Source organism: Caenorhabditis remanei, chromosome I (assembly GCF_010183535.1).
Source record: "Caenorhabditis remanei strain PX506 chromosome I, whole genome shotgun sequence".
Taxonomy (NCBI): Eukaryota; Metazoa; Nematoda; class Chromadorea; order Rhabditida; family Rhabditidae; genus Caenorhabditis; species Caenorhabditis remanei.
In genome coordinates this window covers 14,628,751-14,652,764 of record NC_071328.1, presented here as the reverse complement: position 1 = coordinate 14,652,764, position 24,014 = coordinate 14,628,751, and the positions used below count along the sequence as shown (strand labels likewise).

At 40.5% G+C, this 24,014-nt stretch overlaps 10 protein-coding genes across 10 annotated transcripts; 3 read left to right on the top strand and 7 right to left on the bottom strand.

Moving 5' to 3' along the window:
• Nucleotides 1–3,773, top strand: GCK72_003209 (uncharacterized protein; the record flags this gene model as incomplete). The annotated part of the gene is made up of 7 exons (XM_003092830.2): nucleotides 1–219; nucleotides 276–395; nucleotides 448–576; nucleotides 1,395–1,523; nucleotides 2,411–2,616; nucleotides 2,677–2,898; nucleotides 3,590–3,773. The coding sequence occupies 7 exons, from the start codon at nucleotides 1–3 to the stop codon at nucleotides 3,771–3,773; spliced, it is 1,209 nt and encodes a 402-aa protein (XP_003092878.2).
• A 516-nt stretch (nucleotides 3,774–4,289) lies between these two features.
• On the bottom strand, nucleotides 4,290–8,520 carry GCK72_003208 (uncharacterized protein; the record flags this gene model as incomplete). Its single annotated transcript, XM_053723883.1, has 6 exons — nucleotides 4,290–4,575; nucleotides 5,067–5,230; nucleotides 5,758–5,980; nucleotides 6,786–6,919; nucleotides 6,970–7,063; nucleotides 7,916–8,520. 6 exons carry the CDS (start codon nucleotides 8,518–8,520, stop codon nucleotides 4,290–4,292), a joined length of 1,506 nt encoding a protein of 501 aa, XP_053592528.1.
• Nucleotides 8,521–9,984: 1,464 nt separating this feature from the next.
• GCK72_003207 (uncharacterized protein) lies at nucleotides 9,985–12,246 on the bottom strand (the record flags this gene model as incomplete). The annotated part of the gene is made up of 6 exons (XM_053723882.1): nucleotides 9,985–10,183; nucleotides 10,239–10,614; nucleotides 10,709–10,781; nucleotides 11,469–11,640; nucleotides 11,685–12,018; nucleotides 12,201–12,246. The coding sequence occupies 6 exons, from the start codon at nucleotides 12,244–12,246 to the stop codon at nucleotides 9,985–9,987; spliced, it is 1,200 nt and encodes a 399-aa protein (XP_053592527.1).
• A 185-nt stretch (nucleotides 12,247–12,431) lies between these two features.
• On the top strand, nucleotides 12,432–13,441 carry GCK72_003206 (uncharacterized protein; the record flags this gene model as incomplete). Its single annotated transcript, XM_053723881.1, has 3 exons — nucleotides 12,432–12,585; nucleotides 12,639–13,014; nucleotides 13,060–13,441. 3 exons carry the CDS (start codon nucleotides 12,432–12,434, stop codon nucleotides 13,439–13,441), a joined length of 912 nt encoding a protein of 303 aa, XP_053592526.1.
• Nucleotides 13,198–13,926, bottom strand: GCK72_003205 (uncharacterized protein; the record flags this gene model as incomplete). Its single annotated transcript, XM_053723880.1, has 3 exons — nucleotides 13,198–13,357; nucleotides 13,429–13,786; nucleotides 13,881–13,926. 3 exons carry the CDS (start codon nucleotides 13,924–13,926, stop codon nucleotides 13,198–13,200), a joined length of 564 nt encoding a protein of 187 aa, XP_053592525.1.
• A 744-nt stretch (nucleotides 13,927–14,670) lies between these two features.
• On the bottom strand, nucleotides 14,671–15,242 carry GCK72_003204 (uncharacterized protein; the record flags this gene model as incomplete). Its single annotated transcript, XM_053723879.1, has 2 exons — nucleotides 14,671–14,914; nucleotides 14,986–15,242. The coding sequence occupies 2 exons, from the start codon at nucleotides 15,240–15,242 to the stop codon at nucleotides 14,671–14,673; spliced, it is 501 nt and encodes a 166-aa protein (XP_053592524.1).
• Nucleotides 15,243–16,599: 1,357 nt separating this feature from the next.
• On the bottom strand, nucleotides 16,600–17,309 carry GCK72_003203 (uncharacterized protein; the record flags this gene model as incomplete). The annotated part of the gene is made up of 3 exons (XM_003092840.2): nucleotides 16,600–16,759; nucleotides 16,830–17,205; nucleotides 17,264–17,309. The coding sequence occupies 3 exons, from the start codon at nucleotides 17,307–17,309 to the stop codon at nucleotides 16,600–16,602; spliced, it is 582 nt and encodes a 193-aa protein (XP_003092888.2).
• A 2,121-nt stretch (nucleotides 17,310–19,430) lies between these two features.
• On the bottom strand, nucleotides 19,431–19,921 carry GCK72_003202 (uncharacterized protein; the record flags this gene model as incomplete). The annotated part of the gene is made up of 2 exons (XM_003092842.2): nucleotides 19,431–19,617; nucleotides 19,689–19,921. The coding sequence occupies 2 exons, from the start codon at nucleotides 19,919–19,921 to the stop codon at nucleotides 19,431–19,433; spliced, it is 420 nt and encodes a 139-aa protein (XP_003092890.2).
• A 1,545-nt stretch (nucleotides 19,922–21,466) lies between these two features.
• On the bottom strand, nucleotides 21,467–22,270 carry GCK72_003201 (uncharacterized protein; the record flags this gene model as incomplete). The annotated part of the gene is made up of 3 exons (XM_003092838.2): nucleotides 21,467–21,710; nucleotides 21,782–22,130; nucleotides 22,225–22,270. 3 exons carry the CDS (start codon nucleotides 22,268–22,270, stop codon nucleotides 21,467–21,469), a joined length of 639 nt encoding a protein of 212 aa, XP_003092886.2.
• A 322-nt stretch (nucleotides 22,271–22,592) lies between these two features.
• GCK72_003200 (uncharacterized protein) lies at nucleotides 22,593–23,400 on the top strand (the record flags this gene model as incomplete). Its single annotated transcript, XM_003092833.2, has 3 exons — nucleotides 22,593–22,638; nucleotides 22,733–23,108; nucleotides 23,154–23,400. 3 exons carry the CDS (start codon nucleotides 22,593–22,595, stop codon nucleotides 23,398–23,400), a joined length of 669 nt encoding a protein of 222 aa, XP_003092881.2.
• Between the last annotated feature and the right edge of the window lie 614 nt (nucleotides 23,401–24,014).

The following is a 24,014-nucleotide window of genomic DNA, read 5'->3' as shown; positions in this document are numbered from 1 at the left end:
ATGGAAGACGTAACGCTATTTCACGTGAAATGGCGTAAACCAATTGATGACGAAACTCGGCAAATATCATACAAAACCACGGAGACGCAGACAACGGAGACGAATAAAAAAGACGTCGAGTGTACAGCCGATTTTCAAGTGAACAAAGAGATTCAAACGGATTCGATGGAGGACATGGGACAAGGAGAAGGGCGGAAGGATGTGAGGATAAGTAAGGAGGTGAGTGGCGACCGCGACGCGACACGCGACGCGTTCTAAAAATATTTTTACTTCAGGTCCTAAATCATATCTATGACTTCATTCGAGACGATTCAAAGGTCAATTATGACCGCTTGTTAGAATTCCACAAATTTGACAAAGTCTCGTTGGAAACTGTACAGAAATATCATGTCGAGGTACATAAACCGCTGCGTAGCGACTCAAAATGATACGGAGTACATTTTTCAGACTCGAAACGAGAATATCATATTGATGATATCGAATTCCGCACGAAAAACGCTCATCCTGTTTGGCGGCTTGTCACATGAAACGTTTTGCTCACATCAGGCACGGGCTCTGCTCTGCTCGTCGGCTGTGGTGAGTTAATTAGCTTATAATTACCTGGATTTAATTGCAGTAATCTATTTTTGGTCATAGTGACCAAATTCAAGTTATAATGACCAAGATTATAGTATAGTATGTTACAATGACCAAAATTTACCAAAATTGTCATTGTAAAAAATACTTTTTTTGAGCCATGTTTCAACAGGATAATTTTGACGTATTAAAAAGATTTTTGTACAGTTGTAAAGCTGAAGGCGTGAGATTTCTGAATATTTTTTCAAATTTTGGATACGACCGAGTTGAAGTAAGTTACAAGGCCTCAAATTATAGAAATTTCCAGACAAAACGTTACAGTGACCAAAATTGTCAAGCCACGTTTCTAAGATAACGTTTTTGAAAATTTGTGATTTTCTGGTATCGTTAAAAAGCTTACGACGTGAGGATTTCGAATCTGTTTTTAAATGTTGACCAGGACCAATCTGAAGAGAGTTACAAAACCTCAAATTTTAGGAATTTCCAGATAAAAAGTTACAGTGACCAAAATTGTCAAGCCAACTTTCTAGTGTATAGATTTCACAAATTTTGTTTTTTGTAACATGGTTGAAAAGCTGAAAACGTAAGGATTCTGAATCAGTTGTTAGATTTTGTCTATGACCGAGTTGAAGCGAGTTACGCCAAATTAAAAGTTACAGTGACCCAAACGGTAATTGAGACGAGAGACGAGAGACGCAGACAGCGAGAGCGTCTCGTAGTCTCCGTCTCTCTACTGAAGAAAAAGTGTAATTAGAGCGCGATTACTACTCAATTTGTTTCGAAAAAATTTGATTTTGATTAAAATTGAAATGTTCCAGTCCACCTCCTTACCCCTTCCCGTCTGCGCGATTTCTGCAGTGTTTTACTCATCGACCCAATTTCTTCTTGGTGACATTTCTGGCAATATCTCAATGTGCACAATGGATAAAGTGCTTTTTCAGGCAAAGGTGAGTGAGCACACAAAAATTTTAGCATTAAACAAATTGTAGAAAAACTTGACTAACTTTAACGTTTTGTATCTTAGCAACTTATTACGAAAACACTAAAAATTTTTATATGGTTGAATTAAGCAAGTCTACATGTCCATTTTTGTAGTTGACAACTTTTTGATAGCTCCGCCCACTTTTGAGAAACACGCGCTCAAAGATAGGTACCTAGGAGGGAGAGAGAGCGTGAGGAACGAGGAGTGCGTCTCGCTTCTCTGCGTCTCTCACGCTCGTCTCCCTCTCTCGCCCTCCTTGGACGGCGGGAGGCGGGGCGTCCATGGGCTGAAAAAATGAGAAAGAAATGACTGAAATAGGCTCAAAGAAAAACCAAAAAATGCTGAAAAATTGATTTTTTTCCGTTACTAATCCAAAAAAATCGGTTGAAATCGGCTAAAGCAGACATTTCTGACTCATAACATCAAAGAAAAATCAAAAAAAAGTGCTCAACTTTGAAAACTTAGAACTGCGTCAGATTATGACCCAGCATTTCAAAATTACATTCATTTTGTAGATCAAAAATAGGGCTACATTTTTGCAGTTAACAACTTTCTTCTACCTCTCTTCCCCTTCGAGATACGCGCTTTTAAAGATGACAACCCAAGCGACACTGGGCAGCGAGAGAGTGGAGAGACGCAGAGAAGCGAGACGCCCTCCTCGTTTCGCACGCTCTCTCGCCCTCCCTGGGACCTATCTTTGAGCGCGTGTATCTCAAAAGTGGGCGGAGCTATCAAAAAGTTGTCAACTACAAAAATGTTGCCCTAGATTTGATCTACAGGGTGATATTAAAAACTCTATGTTTGACTTTTTCCTTGCGCCAGGACGAGCTCTCAAAGTTGATCGTTTTTTAGGTCACCGATGGCGCAGTGACGTCCCTCGAGCTCTCCCGACATGGTTTGCTATCAGGATCTGACGACGGAAACATAATTTTATGGAAAATTGAAAATGCGGGGCTGGAAAAGATCTCAGGAGTACGGTTGACAGTTTCAGACCTGTCGAGAAAGATCCGAAAATCGAGTACTTCCAATAAACCGGTAGCAGTTGTTAGTATGCAGATGTGAGTTGTTGTGCACACTCTGTATCAAAGTCGCTACGCAGCCAATTCTTCCTTCTTCAGAAGCGGTGACGAAGTGTGTGTGGCCACTGAAACCGGTGGTCTCTACCTACTCACTCTGCCTACTTTGGACTCGAAACCACTCAGTCAAACGGCTACTTCAATCAATAAAATATTATTTGAGACTCCGTTTATTGCAGTCGTATATCATACAAGTAATGCGGCGGTTTTCAATACGGAAGGCCTGGTCGATGAAATTCCGTTTGTTGCAGCGTTGGCTGTTAGGTAGGTGCTGCGGGGTGTACCTCAAACGTGGGAGGAGCTAGAAAAAAGTTGTCAACTATGAAAATTATCTACGAAAAATTTTACACATTTTTGTAATTGAAAACTTTTTAGTAGCTCCGCCCACTTTTGAGATATGCGCCTTTAAAGATAGCAACTTCAGAACGGGGTGTCTTTAAAGACGCGTATCTCAAAAGTGGGCGGAGCTAGAAAAAAACTGTCAACTACAAAGATGTAGCGCTGGTTTTGATCTACAAGATAAAATAAATAAAAAACAATAAAAAACCAAACATTAAAAAAATTACCGCAAGATCGAAACACCCAGTGGTGCACCTTGACCAACAACCACTCAGCCAAATTTGGTTTTTTGCTAAGAATGTGATTTCCGGAAAGGAAAATTGGGTTTTAAATAGTTTTCAACGTCAGAAATAAAATTTTCCGTTTATTTTGATGTAAAACTCACATTTTGGCGTTAAAAATGACTTTTTCAACTTTAAAGACGCATATCTCAAAAGTGGGCGGAGCTAGCAAAAAGTTGTCAACTTCAAGAATGTAGCCCAGGTTTTGATCTACTTGGTCATATAAATACTTTTAGGTTCGATTTTGACTTTATTTTGTTATAACCTGTGTAAAAAAAATCTGCCGCGCTCGTTTTCCTCTTTTCCCTTGCTCAAATATTCAAAATTGTTTCCAGATGCGGTCCCTACTTCATCTTCTCCAATCACACACGTCTAGTCATCTGGTCTATCAATACCAAATCTACAGTAATCGACGAGACGTTGCCATGCCACTCGATATGCTCACTATCGAATGACACCCTGCAGGTGTTGGATGCGGATTTTAATTTGGTCTCCAATTTTTTGAATGATAAAGTATAAGTATGTATTATAATAAAGGGAACAGACATTTTAAACAGAAATTTTACACATTGCAAAAAAAAATTAGAAGAAACATGGGTTTTCAGTAAAAATCACTTTCTGGATTTTCAAGCGACCTTTCAAAGTTACACATGCAAATTTTTGAAAAATATTTTATACAGGCAGATAGAACAAGTCTAGGGCTACATTTTTGTAGTTGACAACTTATTGATAGGTCCGCCCACTTTTGAGATATGCGCCTTTAAAGATAGTAACTCCAAGTCGCTGGGAGGGGGAGAGGATTGGGAGAGACGCAGAGAAACGAGACGCCCTCTTTTTTCGCGCGCTCACTCGCCCTCCAATCTTTAAAAGCGCATATCTCAAAAGTGGGCGGAGCTATCGAAAAGTGGTCAACTACAAAAATGTAGCTCTAGACTTGCTCTATCTGTTCATATAAACTGTTCATATAAAGAAAATTTCTAAATTCCTCAATTTTTATTTTCAAAACCTCAATAAACACCAAAAAAACAATTATTTTCAAGTCGCACTTTTCTCGGCCGCCCTGTACTCCTTCACAAACTTCGCATAGTCATCTTTCGAGTGTTGATACTTCTTGTACACCAAATACTCGAGAATACACCGATGAACATAGATATATTGCATTTCCGTCTGAATCGACTTGAATCGCTCGTCGCGAAGCTTCTCGAGAAGACGTGGCACACCGGAGAACTCGGGGAGGCGTAGCGATTCGAGGATGATGAAGATGAGCACGAGTGTTCCGGTACGACCGACTCCCGCCGAGCAGTGCACGACTATCGGTTTTCTGGAAACATTGTTTTTTGGTCAAAATCGGTCAATTTTGAGAGCAATTTTCTATATTAAAAACATAGAATTTGTTAGAATTTTTTATATGACCAGATAGAGCAAGTCTAGGGCTACATTTTTCTAGTTAACAGTTTTTCTCTAGCTCCGCCCACTTTTGAGATATAAGCAGTCAAAGTTAGACACCCTAGCGGCACTGTGAGGAGGTGAGAGAGCGTGCGAAACGAGGAGGGCGTCTCGCTTCTCTGCGTCTCTCCCCCTCCTCTCCCTCACCTACCAACTTTGAAGGCGCGTATCTCAAAAATGGGCGGGCCTATCAAAAAACTTTGAACTACTAAATTATAGCCCTAGACTTGCTCTATATGGTCATATAAAAATTTTAGCCAAATTTTTTGTTTTCAGCGTAGAAAAACGCCCTCAAAGTTGACCGATTTTGACTTTAAAAAAATGTTTCAAATTTTTTGTTTAAGGAAGGATTCATAGCTAACTTACGTGCAATTCTTGCAAATATTCAAAAGACGCAACGGTGAGATAAAGTTATCCGGCACTCCGTGATCCGGCCAGTTGTGCCAATGGATGTGTTTCACTGTCAGCGTCGCGTCTTGCTTATCTTTTTTGGTGATACGCAGTGTGGAGAGGGTGAGCGTTTTGTCGAGCTGAAAAATGTGTATTCATGTAGATCAAAAACGGGACTACATTTTTGTAGTTGACGGTTTTACTCTAGCTCCGCCCACTTTTGAGATATGCGCCTTGAAAGTTGGAAATTCGCAAAAAAGTTATTTTTAACGCGAAAATGTGATTTTTACATCAAAATAACCGGAAAATTCTATTTCTGATGTTAGAAACTATTCAAAACCTAATTTTCCATGTCGGAAACCCCATTTTTAGCAAATACCAAGTTTGGTTGAGTAGTTGTTGGTCAAGGTGGACAACTATGAGAATGGGTACCAGGGTTCGATCCCGCCTGGGGTCAATTTTTGTGAATTTTTGTTTTTTTTTGTTTTTGATTATTTCATCTTGTAGATCAAAACCAGGGCTCCATTTTTGTAGTCGACCATTTTTCGATAGCTCCGCCCATTTTTGAGATATGCGTCTTTAAAGGTGGAAGACCACCAATTTTTACCATTTTTTTGCAGAATCGCCCAAAATTTCTAGAACCTTCTAAACACTTGATATAACTCACACTCTCACTGGCCACCTTTGTCACTGTACACAACTTTCCGACCTTCATCGACGCTCCAACTTTTGCCGGGAAATAGACGGCACTCTTCGGTTTTCCGGTCTCCACGAATTCGCAAAGCATGACGATGTACTCGAGACCAGAGAATATAATCATCTTCCAGAATTCTTCGACTGTTCCGTTGAGTGGCGCTTGTGCACAGATGAAGCGACGATTTTGGGCGGAGCTAAAAATGAAAGTTTAGGTCATCTTTGACAGCTTGTAACTTTGTTAGAAATTGTCAGATTGTTAGAATTTTAATGTGACTGTGTAGATCACAACCAGGACTATATTTTTGTAGTTGATCACTTTTTGATAGCTCCGCCCACTTTTGAGATACAAGCGCTCAAAAATCGCGGATTAGAAGGGCGAGAGAGCGTGCAAACCGTGGAGGGCGTCTCGCTTCTCTGCGTCTCCCCTTTCCCTCGCTACCTGTGTCAACTAGAATACTATCTTTAAAAGCGCATATCTCAAAAGTGGGCAGAGCTATCAAAAAGTTGTCAACTTCAAAAATGTAGTTCTAGACTTGTTCTACACAGCCATATTAAAATTTTTAAATTACGACAAAAACTGGTAACGTGGCATTCACTCAAAGTCGACCAAATTTTAAAATTTTGTTTTGGGATTTTCATTTTTCAAGGCTTATATCTCAAAAGTGGGTGGAGCTATCAAAAAGTAGTTAACTACAAAAATGTAGCCTTAGACTTGTTCTACACAATCATATAAAAATTATGGCGTTTGGCCAAAAAATGACAAAATGACGGGTTCTCAAACGCGAGCAAATTTTAAAATTTTGTTTTGGGATTTCCATTTTTCAAGGCTTATATCTCAAAACTCCGCGGGTCTATCAAAAAGTGGTCAACTACAAAAATGTAGCTCTAAACTTGCTCTACACAGTCATATAAAAATTGTAAAGCTTGGTCAAAACTAAACAAAATGACGGGCTCTCAAAAAAAAGAGCACTTTTTCCATTTTTCACTTTTTCTACTTACCTAACAACATTCGCATGAATATAAAAGTTGGGATCGCCATCCAACTTGACACGTGTCGCATCACAACACGGTATGTTAACATATCGATTTCTGGTGGGATTGTTATGAAACACTTGTGCCTGTTCGATGGTTCCCTGGAAATCAGAAGCAAGAAGCTGAAAATTTTTAAGGGGGCGCAGCTTACTCCATTAGGTATCTCCTTATATTCTTTCCTCAATCCCTCGATTCCAGCTGTCAGCACCTGTCGAATCCATCCATTGATCACCTCTTTTCTCCGGCTGAAATACTGGTAGTGCGACTTTTTCATTTAGTGAAAAATTCCCGGCGCGCGCCACACTTATCACCACCCTCGGTTCTCGCCACGAGGCCCGCCCCCGTGGCCGAGTGGTCTAGGGCGGCGACCTGTGCGCCGAGGGGTCGGGGTTCGTGTCCACCCCCGGTTTTTTCATTTTTGTTTTTTCTTTGTAATTGCTATAACTATTCAGAAAAACCGTTAGTACGTCTATCTGTGGGTCGGCATGTCCGGATGTCCAAAATATGAAATTTTCAGACCAATTTTCAGAGCACAATCATTATGAAAAATGGGAGTTTTGAGCCGAAAAAATGAAAAAAAAGATGTCTGTCTGATTATTCGCATGCTCGGATGTCCAAAATCCGCATTTAAGTCTAAAAATCGCAATTTTCAGAGTTTTTTGTGGAAAATTGAGCAAAAATCGCTGAAAATGAAAATTTCAGTTCAAAAAACCCGATTTTTCACTGGAAAACCACCAAAATTGAGTCAAAATCACAATTTTTCACTCAAATCACAGATGAGGTGTCTGTCTGTGTGTCCGGGTGTCCAAAAATCCCTATTTTAATTCTAAAACTCGTTTTTCTCCATTTTTGGTCTAGGATCGCGGGTACTGTACCACGATCTAAAATTCAGGATCGGGTTACTGTAAAAAACGGAAAATTTTGGATCCTGGATCAAGGGTACTGTACCAAGATCCAAAATTCAGGATCGGGGGTACTGTACCTAGATTCAAAGTTTAGGATCCGGGTTACTGTACCTAGATCAAAAATTTTGGATCCGCGTCGGTTGCGTAGAAACCCCAACCTGTTCCGTTTTTTTTCTTAAATTAAAAACTAACTTTCTATCCGAGACCTCTGCACCATCTACAGTAGGATTATCGTTGTCCTTCGATTTTTTAACGGGGCACTCTGCAGATTGTTTATAGCCGCCGACATGAGTTGGAGCAGTGACCGCCGGAAGTTGTGCAACCGGAAAAGCGGCGCCAACCGATGTATTCATATTCTGATTCAAATTTTTGGCGGGTGGATGGTATTGGCCACGTGGCGGTGGAGTTGTGGGCGGTGGTTGATTAATGTTCGATGGCGGTGGTCCAGCAGGCGGATTGTACGGAAAATATTCACGAGACGGTTTAGGTGACAGTTGGACTGGAAGCATTTGAGTTCGCTGAGTAGCGACTGGAGTGGGCGGAGCCCCAGTCGGCGGGAGCATCATTGTCTTCGCGGGGAGCTCCGCACTGCATTTCTGGTTATAATAGTTGTGGGGTGGAGATTGTGGAGGTGTGGCGGTCGGGGTGACCGGTAGCATTTGAGTCCGTGGTGCTTGTTCACTGGGGAACTCTTCGATGGTTCCCATCACGCTTGTCGTGTTGTTCTTACGGCGTTTGTTACGAGGTTTGGTAGACGTGTGGGGAGGTGTGACAGCGGGAAGAGGCGGGGTGTCCATGGGCTGGAAAAAGAAAAAAAAGTGACTGAAATTGGCTTAAATCGAAGAAAAAACCAAAAAAATGATTTTTTCCGTTTTTAATCCAAAAAAATCGGCTAAAATCGGTTAAAACAGACATTTCTGACTCAAAAAATCAAAGAAAAGCCAAAAATCCTTCAAAAAATTGCCTTACTTTGACCGTGCGTACCGATCTTGTATACCGTCCAGCTAAAACAATTTTAATACGACTGTGTAGATCAAAAATCGGGCTACATTTTTGCAGTTGACAACTTTTTTCTACCTCTCTTCCCCTTTGAGATACGCGTCTTTAAAGATGACAACCCAAGCGACACTAGGCGGCGAGAGACGCAGAGAAGCGAGACGCCCTCCTCGTTTCGCACGCTCTCTCGCCCCTCAGAGGGTGCCTTTCTTTGAGCGCGTGTATCTCAAAAGTGGGCGGAGCTATCAAAAAGTTGTCAACTGCAAAAATGTAGCCCTATTTTTGATTTACACGTTCATATAAAAAATGTGTTGATTGGACTTCCTAAAAGACCGGTACGCGCTTTCAAATATGGCCATATTTTTGACAGAAATTGTTCTTACCTGTCCATTTGGTTGCTGATTTTGTTTTGTAACTTCTGAAAATTTCAAAATTTATTGATTTCCTTCAGATTTCCCCCGTTAGGACTCACGTTTCGGATAGTTTTTCGGCAACATCACTTCTTCACTTCGAATCCGAAAGAACCAGTTGTAAAATGATTCTGATTAGGAAGAAATTTTTATCTGATATCAAAAATATCGATTAGTTCTGATAAACTGATAAGAGAGGGGGAGGTCATTTTGTCTTGTTGGCGGCGGGAAGGTCAGGGGACACGTAAGAATTTGAAATATCGATTTTTGGGAATAGGAAATTTTTTCGAACACGTAAATTTAGTTACTGTAGTGTAAAGGTCACAAGACATTTCGCAACTCCGACGCCTCAAAACTGTCTATGATGCAACTGGGACGTTTTGCAACCGTACGATTTCCGATTACCGAGTGGAGAAGCTCAAAACTTGAAGATTTTTGGGAATTTTTTAGTTTTTGCCGTTTTTTGCGGATGTGTCTGCTGACAGGACCGTGTTTCGTCTTAATAATCTTATTTTTAGTATATAGATAGATTAAGACATGAGAAATCTAAAAATTTTACTCATTTCACGGGAAAACGCCATTTCGCAAAGTTACAATTATTCAAACTTGGCGAGGAGGGAGAGCCACATATGAAAAGTGGCTCTCGAAAAATATGAAACGTTTGAAAGCTCACAACTCGGCTCGTTGAGACATTTAGCCGGTTTTGACTGCAGAAATGAACTCCACGTAGTCTAAAGTAACTATAGCCAAATTTATAGATCGTTTGAAAGCCGCGTTTCCAAATACTTCCTTTGTAAGCCTAAATGCTCAAAGTAAACTATAATCCACAAATGAACCCTTTATTCAATTCAAAATCTATGCCATGATAAGGCCAAGAGCAAGAGAAAAGAGAGTCATTGGCATGGATGCAGATGAAGCAGCTTCCTCGCCATCCTTTAATTCTGTTGACTTGATACCAGCACCACTGACACACAACCAATTTTTTACGTTTCCACCTGTGCATTCACTTCCAGGTGCTCCATGCTTGATATCCGACTCTTTAGCTGGGGAGTTTCTGAAAATGTTGTATTTTTCTGGCTAGTAACAACTCGATGCTCCAATAAACTCACTCGGGTCCCACAAGACATATGCCATTCATTTGGCTCCCAGCCTTCGTGCACGTTACCGTTCTGCATGCAATTTTGGTTTGGAGCGGATGGAAGTGTGGCTCTCTCATAGGATCTCCTCCATTTGTTTGACCTTTGAGCATACTCATTAACGAGTGGTAAGGGTATACAAAAACGGCATAGTCAGGGCCGGGAGAATAATCGCAAGTATCAATTTTATCAATTTTACTCTCCAGAGCAGTGTCCCAAGTGACCTCGTGCATGTTTGCAATATTATGTTCTTTCGCCGCTTCAAGTCTGGCCTTGTTGACCACGTTGACATGCTCTTGCTTTGTCAGCCCTTCGATGTTGTATCGATCGGCGTCAGAGAGGGACTCCGCTGAAATTTTTTCCGCTTTTACCAGTTTACAATTTTTCGAAAGCTCCGCCCACTTGTGAGTTACGCGACTTTAAAGATAAAATACGGGACTCACCAGTAGCGACGAGAAGAAGAAATGCAATTCCGATCGAAGCGTTCATTGATGGTATGTTTGATATCGTCTTCGACTGAATGAATGGAATATTCAAAACTGACTTCTCTTCTTGTATTCTTCTTCTTATATACGAAATATTTGGAGATCTTATCAGATTGACCTTTCTAATAAAAAAAATTGAACTCACGTAAAATTTCTTGATTTTGATTGAGTGGAATAAGTCTGATAAGATCTCAAACTCTTCTGCATACCAAAATGTAGAGTTCATATTTCAGCGAAACAAAGCGTCAATGGGTTGTCAGATAAGTCAGTTCAGTTGAATTATCTGTGGTTTTGAATAGCTTTTTTGCTCAAAACTGTCCTTTTTTTGGGTAGGACGCGTAAAAGTCTTCGATTCTTCAGTATTCGGGGTGAGAGGTGTACCCAATCGACGATCACTCACAGTTGAGACAGAAATTGATTGAAAATAGCTCTGAAAAGTTTGAGATCATGTGAAACAATCAAAACAGTTAAAAAATTTTATCTGAAGTTCACTCTCAACCCCCAAAATGTTACAAAAATGGCCGCCTTTCCAAGAGTTCAAGTATAGGGACAAATGTACAAGTCGTTTGAAAAGATTCTGCAGCTACGAAAAATGTGGCTGATGAGAACCATCTCCGGTGTGTTAAATTTCTAAAACGAGCCAGTTCTAGTTAGAGATAAACCCTAGCAAGTCGAAAACTAAATAACATAAACCGTTTATTCAATTCAAAATCTAAACCATGATAATCGTAAGAGCAAGAGACAAGAAAGCCAATGACATGAATACAGATGAAACAATTTTTCCATTACAAACACCACCATCTCCACACAATCCACTGGCTCCACTTCCACTAGAGCATTGAGTTCCAGGTTCTCCACGCTTGTAATCTGATTCCTTAGATGCGGTGATTCTGAAAACCCAACGGAACTCAGTAGACTGCTCCAAACAACTCACCTGGGTCCCAGAAGACATACCATTTTGTCATTGCACTTTGTGTTTCCGCATCCCATCTGGGTTTGAAGCGGATGGAACGTTAGCGAGTTAGATGGATTATTCTCATCGATAGCGGCAAAGCCCACAGCGGCATAGTCGGGGCCGGGAATCTTCAACTCGTCGCAATTCATCTTTATAACTTTACTCTCTAGAGTGCGATTCCAACTCAAAGCATGCATGTTTGCTACTGCCGTTTTTTTCGCGGATTGGAGTCTTGCATCGTTGATATCGTTGAGGTGATCGCAATTTTCTTGCTCATTGGGGTAGTATTCTTGAGCGTTAGACACGGATTGCGCTGAAAACTTTATCCTTTTTCCAGTTTACAAATTTTTGGAATATCTGTCCAGTTTCGAGTTATGCTCCCTTAAAGGCGCATATCTTAAAATTGGGCGGAGCTACCGAAAAATGATCAACTACAAAAATGTAGCCCTGGTTTTGATCTACAAGTTAATAAATTGCCAGAAGTTGACGACTCACTAGAAGCAAAGAGGAGCAGAAGTGCGATTCCAATCGAAGACTTCATTGTTAGTTTGCTCGACTTATTCTTCGACTGAGTGAATGAAATATTCAAAACTGACTTTTCCTCTCTTATTACTCTTCTTATATAGGAAAATAATAAAGAGGAAAAAAATCAAAATAACGAAATTTTACGTGGGATGAATTTTTTCACCTCTTTATTTTTCTTTTAGAAAGTTCAATCTGATAAGAATGATAAGATCTCAAAAATTTCCGTATATAAGAGGAGGAATTCGAGAAGAGAAGTCAGTTCTGAATATTCCATTCACTCAATCAGAGAAGAAGTCGAACGAACAATCGATGAACTCTTCGATTGGAATTGCACTCCTTCTCCTCTTCGCTTCTGGTGAGTCCCGCCTTCAAAAAGTTGTAAACTAATAAAATAGATAACATTTTCAGCGCAACCCGTCGCTGGTGTTAAACGAAACAACCCCAATGTGCTGGACATCCGTGAGCAGATCAACGAGCTCAACAAGGCCAGACTTGAAGTGGCGAAACGAAATGAAATAGCCAACATGCAAGAGGTGACTTTCGACCCAACTTTGGAGATTAAAGTTAAAAAAATGACTTGCGACGAGTTGACGTCTCCCGGCCCGGACTATGTCGTTGTCGGTTTTCTTGAGATAGTTAGCGCTGCAATAGCATTGAAATCGAAAACAGAGGGAGTAGATCTCATGAAATCACCACTGTTCTACCCGCTTCAAACCAAGATTGCATGCACTAACCTCGCGACAAAGTGCGATGGCAGAACAGCCATGTGTCTCATGGGACCCAAGTGAGTTTTTTGGATCAGTCAACTGTGCTCCACAAACATTTCCAGAAACTCCCCAGTTAAAGAGTCGGATATCAAGCGTGTAAGTAATGAACTCTTATTTATAAATGACCCGTTGCAAGTGGAAAAACAAAACAGCACGCCATTTCCATTTCCAAAAAATAATTTATTTATTCAATTCAAAATCTATGCCATGATAAGGGTAAAAGCAAGAGAAACGATAGCCATTGGCGTGGATGCAGATGAAACACCACCTCCCATACACAATCCACTGGCACCATTTCCACCAGAGCATCCAGTTCCAGGGGATCCTTTCTCGATTTCCGACTTTTTAAGTGGGGAGTTTCTGGAAATATATGTGGATTGGCGGATAGTAACAACTCGATGGAACACAGTTGACTGCTCCAATAAACTCACTTGGGTCCCATGAGACATGTATCTGATTTGCCATCGCACTCTGTCGGAAGAGTTCCACATGCAATTTTGGTTTGAAGCGGATGGAGCGGTGCCGATTTCATGTAATCTACCTTGGTTTCTAATGCAGCGTCAACTTCGTAGGAATCGAAAACAAGGTAGTCTGGGCCAGTAGAGCCCAACTCGTCGCAAGTCATCTTTTTAATCTTACTCTCCAGAGTTTGGTCCCAAGTCACTTCGTGCATGTTTGCTATTTCATGTTTTTTAGCCACTTCAAGTCTCATCTTGTTGAGATTGTTGATCTGCTCACGGATTTCCAGCACATTGGGGTTGTTTCGTTTAACGCCAGCGACGGATTGAGCTGGAAATTTGAATCATTTTACCGGTTCACATATTTTCTGTAGCGCCGTCCACTTTTGAGTTATGCGCCTTTAAAGTTAGAAGACGGGACTCACCAGAAGCAAAGAGGAGCAGAAGAGCGATTCCGATGGAAGAGTTCATCGATTGTTCGTTTGACTTCTTCTTCGACTGAGGGAGTTGAATTCCAAACTGACTTCTTTTTTCGTTTTCCTCCTCTTATATACGGAAAATTTTGAGATCTTATCAGATTGACCTTTCTGACAACAAAATTGGATTCACGTAAAATCTCGTTTTTTTTTTCATCAAAATTCAAAATCATCAAAACATCAAAATTGGTTTCATGACATTGAGTTTGAAAAAAAAAATATGAAGGTCTTTGTTATTTTTTTGCGGGGTTTTGCGGGCGTGTCTTCTCGAAAAGTGTTATGTTCCCTGGGGAAAATTATGGGCGATTTTGAGACTTTCTATTTTCCCCCTAACAAGGGAACCTCAAGGGGTCGCAAGTTTGACAACTTGATTAGGCATATCCCAAATTTTTGTTTTGTAATTGGACGTATATTTTTAATATTGCCTTTGATAATGACTTCGAGAGAAGCGTTATCAAAAGAATATTGTTTCTGATAGGATATCTGCGACAGTTATAAAAGCTGAAAAAGATAAGTTGGCTGAAAACATCACTTCAAGGTATCTTATGAGGTTAGTATTAGGGAGAGTAATACTGTCTAGGAATAGTCGAAAAAGATTCCGAATTGATCTGGAACACGCTAAAATCGCCGAGAATAATGCAGTGTTCGTTGATAGTTGAAAGAGTTTCAAGCGCGGTAAATAGATTACTGATAAATAGCCAAAAAAATCCAAAAAAGTACCCTTTATTCAATTCAAAATCTATGCCATAATAAGGGCAATTACAAGAGACAAGAGAGTCATTGGCGTGGATGCAGATGAAACAGCTCCTTCGCTATCCTTTGATCCTTTTTCCTCGACATCACCGTCTCCTGACTTCTTGTCTGATTGATTTTTCACAGCACCACCACCACCGCCCATACACAATCCACTGGATCCATCACCACCAGAGCATCCAGTTCCAGGGGATCCATTCTTGATTTCTGATTGTTTAAGTGGAGAGTTTCTGAAAATTTTAGTTTATTGACTGCTAGTAACAACTCGATGGAACACAGTGGATTACTCCAACTAACTCACTTGGGTCCCATGAGACATATATCTGATAATTCGTCTTCACACTTTGTCACACGGGTTCCGCATGCAATTTTGGTTTGGAGCGGATGGAACGGTGGTGATTTCGGGATATCTTTTTCCTTGTTTGTCGAAAATGCTAGTGCCAAAATAACCTCGGCGTAATTGAAAACGACGTAGTCGGGGCCGGAAGACTCCGACTCCTCGCAAGTCATCTTTTTGAGTTTACTTTCCAGAGTTTCGTCGAAAATCACCTCGTGCATGTTTGATATTTGATATTTTTTCGCCACTTCAAGTCTCATCTTGTTGAGATTGTTGATCATCAAAAGAATATTGGGCTCTATTACAGTTTAGACGTCCTTTGAAAACTTGAACGTCCCTTAAAACACTTAGACGTCCCTTAAAACACTTAGACGTCCCTTGAAACATTTAGACGTCCCTTGAAACATTTAGACGTCCTTTGAGGCCCAAATTTTTTTCCTGTAAATTGAAACGTCCTTTGGAATGTTTAAACGTCCCAAAAAACATTTAGACGTCCCAAAAAACATTTAAACGTCCTTTGAAATCCGAAAAATTGTCGGAAAAATTAAGACGTCCCAAAAATTATTTAGACGTCCCAAAAAATGTTTAGACGTCCCAAAAAATGTTTAGACGTCCTTTGATATCCCACATTATGATAAATAATATTTAGACGTCCCAAAAAATGTTTAGACGTACCAAAAAATATTTAGACGTCCCATAAAAAATTTAGACGTCCCTTGAAGTCTGAAAATTTGGTTTTAAATAATTAGACGTCCCAAAAAACATTTAGACGTCCCAAAAAATGTTTAGACGTCCCTTCAACACTAAAAGTCACTGAAAGTGTTCAAGGGACGTCTAAATATTTTTTGGGACGTCTAAATGTTTTTTGGGACGTCTAAATATTTAAAACCAAATTTTGGGATATCAAAGGACGTCTAAATATTTTTTGGGACGTCTAAATGTTTTTTGGGACGTCTAAATATTATTTATCATAATGTGGGATATCAAAGGACGTCTAAACTATTTTTGGGACGTCTAAATAATTTTTGGGACGTCTAAACATTTCGGACGACTTTTGGGTCCCCAAAGGACGTCCAAGTTTTTTGAGGGACGTCTAAATGTTTCAAGGGACGTCTAAGTGTTTTAAGGGACGTCTAAGTGTTTTAAGGGACGTCTAAGTGTTTTAAGGGACGTCTAAGTTTTCAAAGGACGCCTAAACTGTAATAGAGCCGAATATTGTTTCTGAGAGGATATCTGCGACAGTTATAAGAACTGAAAAAGATAAGTTGGCTGAAAACATCACTTCAAGGTCTCTTATGAGGTTAGTATTAGGCAGAGTAATACTGTCTAGGAATAGTCGGATATTGCAAAGCATGTGAACTTTTAGGCACATTTACAACCAGTGTTTGGATAAAAGTGACAAGAGACTAGAGACCTTACAATACTGTCTAGGAATAGTCGAAAAAGATTCCGAATTGATATGGAACACGCTAAAATCGCCGAAAATAATGCAGTGTTTGTTGATAGTCGAAAGAGTTTCAAGCGCGGTAAATAGATTACTGATAAATAGTCAAAAAAAACTTTTATTCAATTCAAAATCTATGCCATGATAAGAGCAATTACGAGAGACAAGAGAGTCATTGGCGTGGATGCAGATGATACACCACCTCCCATACACAATCCACTGGATCCATCTCCACCAGAGCATCCTGTTCCAGGGGATCCTTTCTTGATTTCCGACGGTTTAACTGGGGAGTTTCTGAAAATGTTTGTCGATGGGTGGCTAGCAAAACCGGACGAAGCACAGTTGACTGCTCCAAAAAACTCACTTGGGTCCCATGAGACATATCTCTGATAATACGTCATCGCACTTTGTCGCACGGGTTCCGCATGCAATTTTGGTTTGGAGCGGATGGAACGGTGGCAATTTGAGATCTACTTCCTTGGTTTTCGATTTCAATGCTATTGCAGCTCCAACTATCTCGAGAAAACCAAAAACGACATAGTCAGGGCCATTAGCCGTCATATCGTCGCAAGTCATCTTTTTAATCTTACTCTCCAAAGTTGGGTCGAATGTCACCTCATGCATGTTTGCTACATTTTCTTTTTTCGCCACCTCAAGTCTGGCCTTGTTGAGCTCGTTGATCTGCTCGCGGATCTCAAGCTCATTGTAGTTGCTTTGTTTGACGCCGGAGTCGGAGTGCGCTGAAAATGTTATCCACTTTTGAGTTATGAGCCTTTAAAGTTAGAAGACGGGACTCACCAGAAGCGAAGAGGAGAAGGAGTGCGATTCCGATAGAAGAGTTCATCGATTGTTCGTTCGACTTCTTCTTCGACTGAGTGATTGGATTTCCGAATTGATTTTTCTTCTCGTTTTCCTCCTCTTATATACGGAAAATTTTGAGATCTTATCAGATTGACCTTTCTGCCAACAAAATTGGACTCACGTAAAATGCCGTTTTTCCATCAGAATTTGGTTTCACGACTTTTTGTTTCAAAAAGGTATAAAGGTCATTGTTATTTTTATTTTTGACGGTTTTTTGCGGACGTGTCCGAAAAAGTTTTATTTTCGCTGGGGAAAAATCAGCCCTAAAGGGAATTGAATTAGTTGATTGAAGGACTGATTATCACTGACCCAATACAAAAACAGGTGAATAAAAGGTGGCTCAGTAATTCCAGACTTGTCAAAAATCGGGCCGGGCCGAGATTTTTCTTGAGTTCGGCCCGGTCAGCCCGGGCCAAAATTTTTCCTGATTTCAAAAAATGCGAACCCGTTTTTACCAAATTTTATTTGAAATTTTTCGAAAAAATAGAGTAAAAATGCTTAAATTATCATACATATTCACATTTTTCCTAAAATTTCAAAAAATTTCCAAAAAAAATCAAAATTTCAAAATGTTTCAAAAGAGCCGGGCCGGGCCGAGATTTTCCTGATTTCGGCCCGGCCCGGCCCGTGACAAGTCTGAGTAATTCTGATGGTGGGATATTTATCAAGGTTTCCTTCGACCTAAATTCTAGTTCACTAAGTATTGAGCACCATGTTTAGTTGTATTAGGCAACTTAGGTTTGATGTAATAAGGATGTCTTCTTAACGATACAAAGTTCAAACTTGATGACTTCACACTTTTGCAGGGCGACTTTCAGTTGCCACGTGTTACACCACACTGATAATTGATTGAAACCATCATTCGGGTAGAGATCTTTGAACATTTGATGCCGGTTAATCATACTCAGCTCGTGATTCATATGATGATATATTCTTTTACGATAGTTCCGCTTACAATGTGAAGGGCTTACAATAATTTTTATCACTGCTTTGAGACCGAGGGCCAAAGTCACATTTTCAAAAAAAAAAGAAACCTAAATAGGAGAGATTTTCAGAGAAACTTTGATAAGTCAGTGGTCGCTGAATTTCTCTCCTACCACAATTTTGTTGATGATATTTGAGTTAGAGAAGAAAATGTCGAGATGATTGCTAGACTCAAACGTGCAGGTGCATTTACACGCTGATAGTGAGACAACCCGTGTTTTGATATACAGGGTGGCGCAGAATACACCGCAAAAACGTTTGACAAGACGCTTTGACGTTTTCTGACTTTTACTTTTTTAGATATAGCACTTATAGCTTGTGCGGGTAATTCTGCTCTACCCTGTAAATGATAAGAAACTGGTGCATTTCATTTTTCGCAGCCAAAAGAAGTATCCTAATTCATATAAGATACAGTACCGCTCAATAGGATATGAACTTTGGCCGTTTTCAGTTGAAATTGTCCAACTTTGAGAGTGTGTCATAGAAATTCTGATTGTCACACCTAGTTGGTGTTTTTTGGATCCTACAGATCAAATGTAGAGCTCCATTTTTGTAGTTGACACTTTTCCTGTACGAGCACTCCCTAGCAAGTTACATATCGACAAAGTAATTTCTCCCTTAAATCGACCAATTTCAGTGCAAAATAGTGCGATTTTTAAGCTTTCGTCTTAAAATGGCCATAACTCTCTATGGAGTATCCGTACAAAAAAGTTGTCAACTACAAAAATGAAGCTCTATATTTGATCTGTATGATCCATTAAAAATCTACCAGGTGTGACAATCAGAATCATTATGACCCACTCTCAAAGCTGGCCAATTTCAACTGAAAACGGCTCAAATTCATATCCTATTGAGCGGTACTGTATGTCAGAATTGCCGAAAATAATGCGGTATTTGTTGGTAGTTGAAAGAGTTTTAAGCACTGTAAATTAATTAACATACACTTGCAGTTTACCGTCTTGCAGTTTATGTACAAATACGTCGACACATAAGATCCGCCAAAAAGCCTACTTCACTCCAACAAAACTACAAGAATAATGCAGTGTTTGGCTGTAGATAGATAATCAATTGATGACCAAAACTAATAATCAAAAAATAAATCATTTATTCAATTTAAAATCTATGCCATGATAAGAGCGAGAGCAAGAGACAAGAGAGCCATTGGCATGGGTGCAGATGAGACAGCTTTTCCATCACCACCACTACCACCACCACCTCCCATACACAATCCACTGGATCCATCTCCACCAGAGCATCCAGTTCCAGGGGATCCACGCTTGATATCCAACTCTTTGACTGGGGAGTTTCTGGAAATATATGTTGATTGGTGGCTAGTAACAACTCGATGGAGCACAGTTGACTGCTTCAAAAAACTCACTTAGGTCCCAGAAGACATACATATTCGTCATTGCACATTATCTTTCCGCATGCAATCTTGGTTTGAAGCGGATGGTACATTGGCTTTTTTATGTCATCTTTGTTTTTTATCTCAAGTTCCATTAACTCGGAGAAACCAAAAACGACATAGTCGGAGCCGGAAGACGCTCTCTCGTCGCATGTCATCTTTTTAAGCTTACTCTCCAGAGTTTGGTCCCATGTCACCTCATGCATGTTAGCTATTTGTTCTGTTTTAGCCACTTCGAGTCTCTCCTTGTTGAGCTTGTTAACCTTCTCGCGGATGTCCACAGCACATTGTGGCTGTTTCGTTTAACACCAGCGACGGATTGTGCTGAAAATGTTGTCTATTTTACCAGTTTGCAACATTTCGGTAGCTCCGTCCACTTTTGAGTTATGAGCCTTTAAAGTGAGAAGACGGGACTTACCAGAAGCGAAGAGGACAAGGAGTGCGATTCCGATCGAAGATTTCATCGGTGGTTTGTTCGACATCTTCTTCGAGTGAGTGATTGGAATTTCAAACTGACTTCTCTTCTCGAATTCCCCCTCTTTTATACGGAAAATTTTGAGATCTTATCAGATTGACCTTTCTGACAACAAAATTGGACTCACGTAAAATCTCGTTATTTTGATTTCTTTACCCCTCATTTTTTCTCCCAAATATATAATTTTTTAATTTTTTCAGACTTAACCATTCAATCAGAATAACAACATTTCACGTGGGTCCAATTTTTCTGCCTCCTTATTTTTTTCAATCTGATAAGCCTGATAAGATCTTAAAACGTCATTCGTGTGCCGCGGGCCCGGGAAAATGTTCCAAAAGACGCGAAAATTAACAAAAAATCTATACCAGCCCGGCACGGGGCAGAAAAACGGCAGAGGCCGGGGGCGCACTCCAGTCAACTTTGTTTTTCAGTGTAACTTGGTCACTGTCATACTTGTAAACCGGGCCGACACGGGCCGGCTCGTAACTCGCGTCAAACTCAATATTATGAGCTGAAAAATATACCAAAATGTAGATCTCTGCGAGATCTACCTTCCTGATATAATACGGACCGGATGGCTAATTGTTTATGTGCCGCGGGCCGTCTAGATAGGTTTTTTGGTAATTTTCGCGTTTTTTTTGCACAATATTGAGTTTGACGCGAGTTACGAGCCGGCCCGTGTCGGCCCGTGTCGGCCCGTTTTACAAGTATGGTCACTGTAACTTGGCCACTGTAGTTTGGGTTACTGTGTCGCGGGCCAGCCTAGAATGGATTTATGGTAATTTTCGCGTTTTTTGGCACTTTTTCCCGGCCCACGGCACATTAACGAATGGTCATCCGAGCTTTAGCAAGTCAAGGACAACTCGTCGAGATACACATTTTGGTATAGTTTTCAGCTCATAATATTGCGTTTCGAGCGAGATACGCGGCGGTCCGTTTCGACCCGGTTTGCAAGTATGAGAAATACTTTTAAAATCTCATGATTCAACTCAAAAACTTTCAAATCTAGTTTACACCGCGAATATCGCGATCTTTCTGATTGAGCTCTTCCAAAACTGGATTAGCAGACGCTCTGTTCTGAGGAGTACTGATAGAAGATGGAACTGCAGGCACGGGAAATAAATGAAAGAGGCGTAATTGTTTAATTTGACTTCCAGAGAATAATTGTTGAATTCTAAAAAGTATATTATTCCTGAGAGGAGATTTGCGAAGGAATCATCTGAAATCACAATTTCAATAAATAATCCAAAAATAAACCTTTTATTCAATTCAAAATCTATGCCATGATAATACCAAGAGCAAGCGACAAGAGAGCCATTGGCATGGCTGCAGAGGATGCAGCTTCTTCGCCATCCTTCGATCCTTTCGACTCCACATCACTGTCTCCTGACTTCTTGTCTGATTGATTCTTCACAGCACCACCACCACCACCCATACACAATCCACTGGATCCATCACCACCAGAGCATCCAGTTCCGGGGGATCCATGCTTGATATCCGACTCTTTGACTGGGGAGTTTCTGAAAATTTTAGCCGATTGACTGCTAGTCACAACTCGATGGAGCACAGTGGATTACTCCAATAAACTCACTTTGGTCCCATGAGACACATGATATGCTGGTCACCGCACACTGCGGCGGGGGGTCCGCATCCAATCTTGGTTTGAAGCGGATGGTACTGTGGCGTTTTCATGGGATCTGAATCTTGAAAAATTAAATCCAAATAATTGAAAACGACGTAGTCGGAGCCGGGAGACGCCAAGTCGTCGCAAGTCATCTTTTTCAATTTATTCTCCAGAGTGTCGTCGTAAGTCACATCATGCATGTTTGCTATTTGATCTTGTCTCGCCACTATAAGTCTTTGCTTGTTGAGACTGTTGACGAGGTCGCGGTTGCTCAGCACATCGGGGCTGTTCCGTTTGACGCCAGCGACGGATTGCGCTGAAAATGTTATCTATTTTACCAGTTTGCAACATTTTGGTAGCTTTGTCCGCTTTTGAGTTATGCACCTTTAAAGTTAAAAGACGGAACTCACCAGAAGCGAAGAGGAGCAGAAGAGCGATTCCGATCGAATTGTTCATCGATGTTGGTCTTCGACTGAGTGATTGGAATTCCAAACTGACTTCTCTTCTCGAATTCCTCCTCTTATATACGAAACATTTCAAGATCTTATCACTCTTATCAGATTGAACTTTCTGAGAAAAAATAAAGAGGAAAAAAATCAAAATAACGAAGTTTTACGTGGGATGAATTTTTTTCACCTCTTTATTTTTTTCTCAGAGTTCAATCTGATAAGAATGATAAGATCTCAAAATTTTCCGTATATAAGATGAGGAATTCAAGAAGAGAAGTCAGTTTGGAATTCAATTCCCTCAGCCGAAAACGGCATCAAACGAACGGCCGATGAACAATTCGATCGGAATCGCACTTCTGCTCCTATTCGCTTCTGGTGAGTCCTGTCTTTCAATTTTAACGGCACATAACTCAAAAGTGGACGGCGCTACCAAAAAGTTGTCAACTGGTAAAATGATTCAAATTTTCAGCGCAATCCGTCTCTGGCGTTAAACGGAACAGCCACAATGTGCTGGACATCCGTGAGCAGATCAACGAGCTCAACAAGGCCAGACTTAAAGTGGCGAAACGAAATGAAATAGCAAACATGCAAGAAGTGACTTTCGACCGAACTTTGGAGAGTAAAGTTAAAAAAATGACTTGCGACGAGTTGACGTCTCCCGGCACGGACTATGTCGTTTTCGGTTTGCTCGAGATATTAAGAGCTGTAATAGCATTGGAATCGAAAACTGGGGGAGGAGATCTCATGAAATCTCCACTGTTCCACCCGCTTCAAACCAAGGTTGCTTGCGCAAACCTCGCTACAATGTGCGATGGCAAAACAGGCATGTGTCTCATGGGACCCAAGTGAGTTTATTGGAGCAGTCAACTGTACTCCACAAACATTTTCAGAAACTCCCCAGTTAAAGAGTCGGATATCAAGCGTGGATCCCCTGGAACTGGATGCTCTGGTGGTGATGGATCCAGTGGATTGTGTATGGGCGGTGGTAGTGGTGGTGCTGTTGAGAATCAATCAGACAAGAAGTCAGGAGACGGTGATGTGGAGTCAAAAGGATCGAAGGATGGCGAAGAAGCTGCATCCTCTGCATCCACGCCAATGGCTCTTTTGTCTCTTGCTTTCGGTTTTATCATGACATAGATTTTGAATTGAATAAAGAGTTTTTTTTTGGATTATTGATCAGGTATTGAGTGGGATTCCGTCTTACGCTTTCCGATTTTTTTTCCTGCCGAGCAGGTTGGAGCACGAACTTCCAGCTGTACAATTTCTGATACAATACCTTTTATAAGTGGAATAGTACGTGAAATAGTTGGTGTTCGGGTCAAATGTCAAAAGTGAAATATCCGTATTTCAAAGGAAATGCCATGAAGGAACGAGGTGAAGCATTCTGGAATAATTTCAGCGAGTTATTGATCAGGGGCTGAGCGGGATGCTCGAATCAAGTCTTGAGTTTCTAGACTCACCACCGCATGCCACTGTGTTGCAGCGTTGTTTTAATTTCGCTTCTAAATAGGGAATTTCGGCACTCCGTTATCCTCGTTAGAGATTTTTACCTTTTTTTGGGATTGTAGACCATTTTTCAATAGTTTTATTGGGTTTATTGTGAATTTTTGATTGTGAAGTAGTATTCTTTTTAAAAAACAGCGTTTCAGGTTCTATTTTTGTCAAAATTCGGTTTTGATATAATTTATAGAGATTTTTGTGTGTTTGCTAGTTTTTTTTAGCTTGTAATTGCTATTAAAATTTGTAGTTCA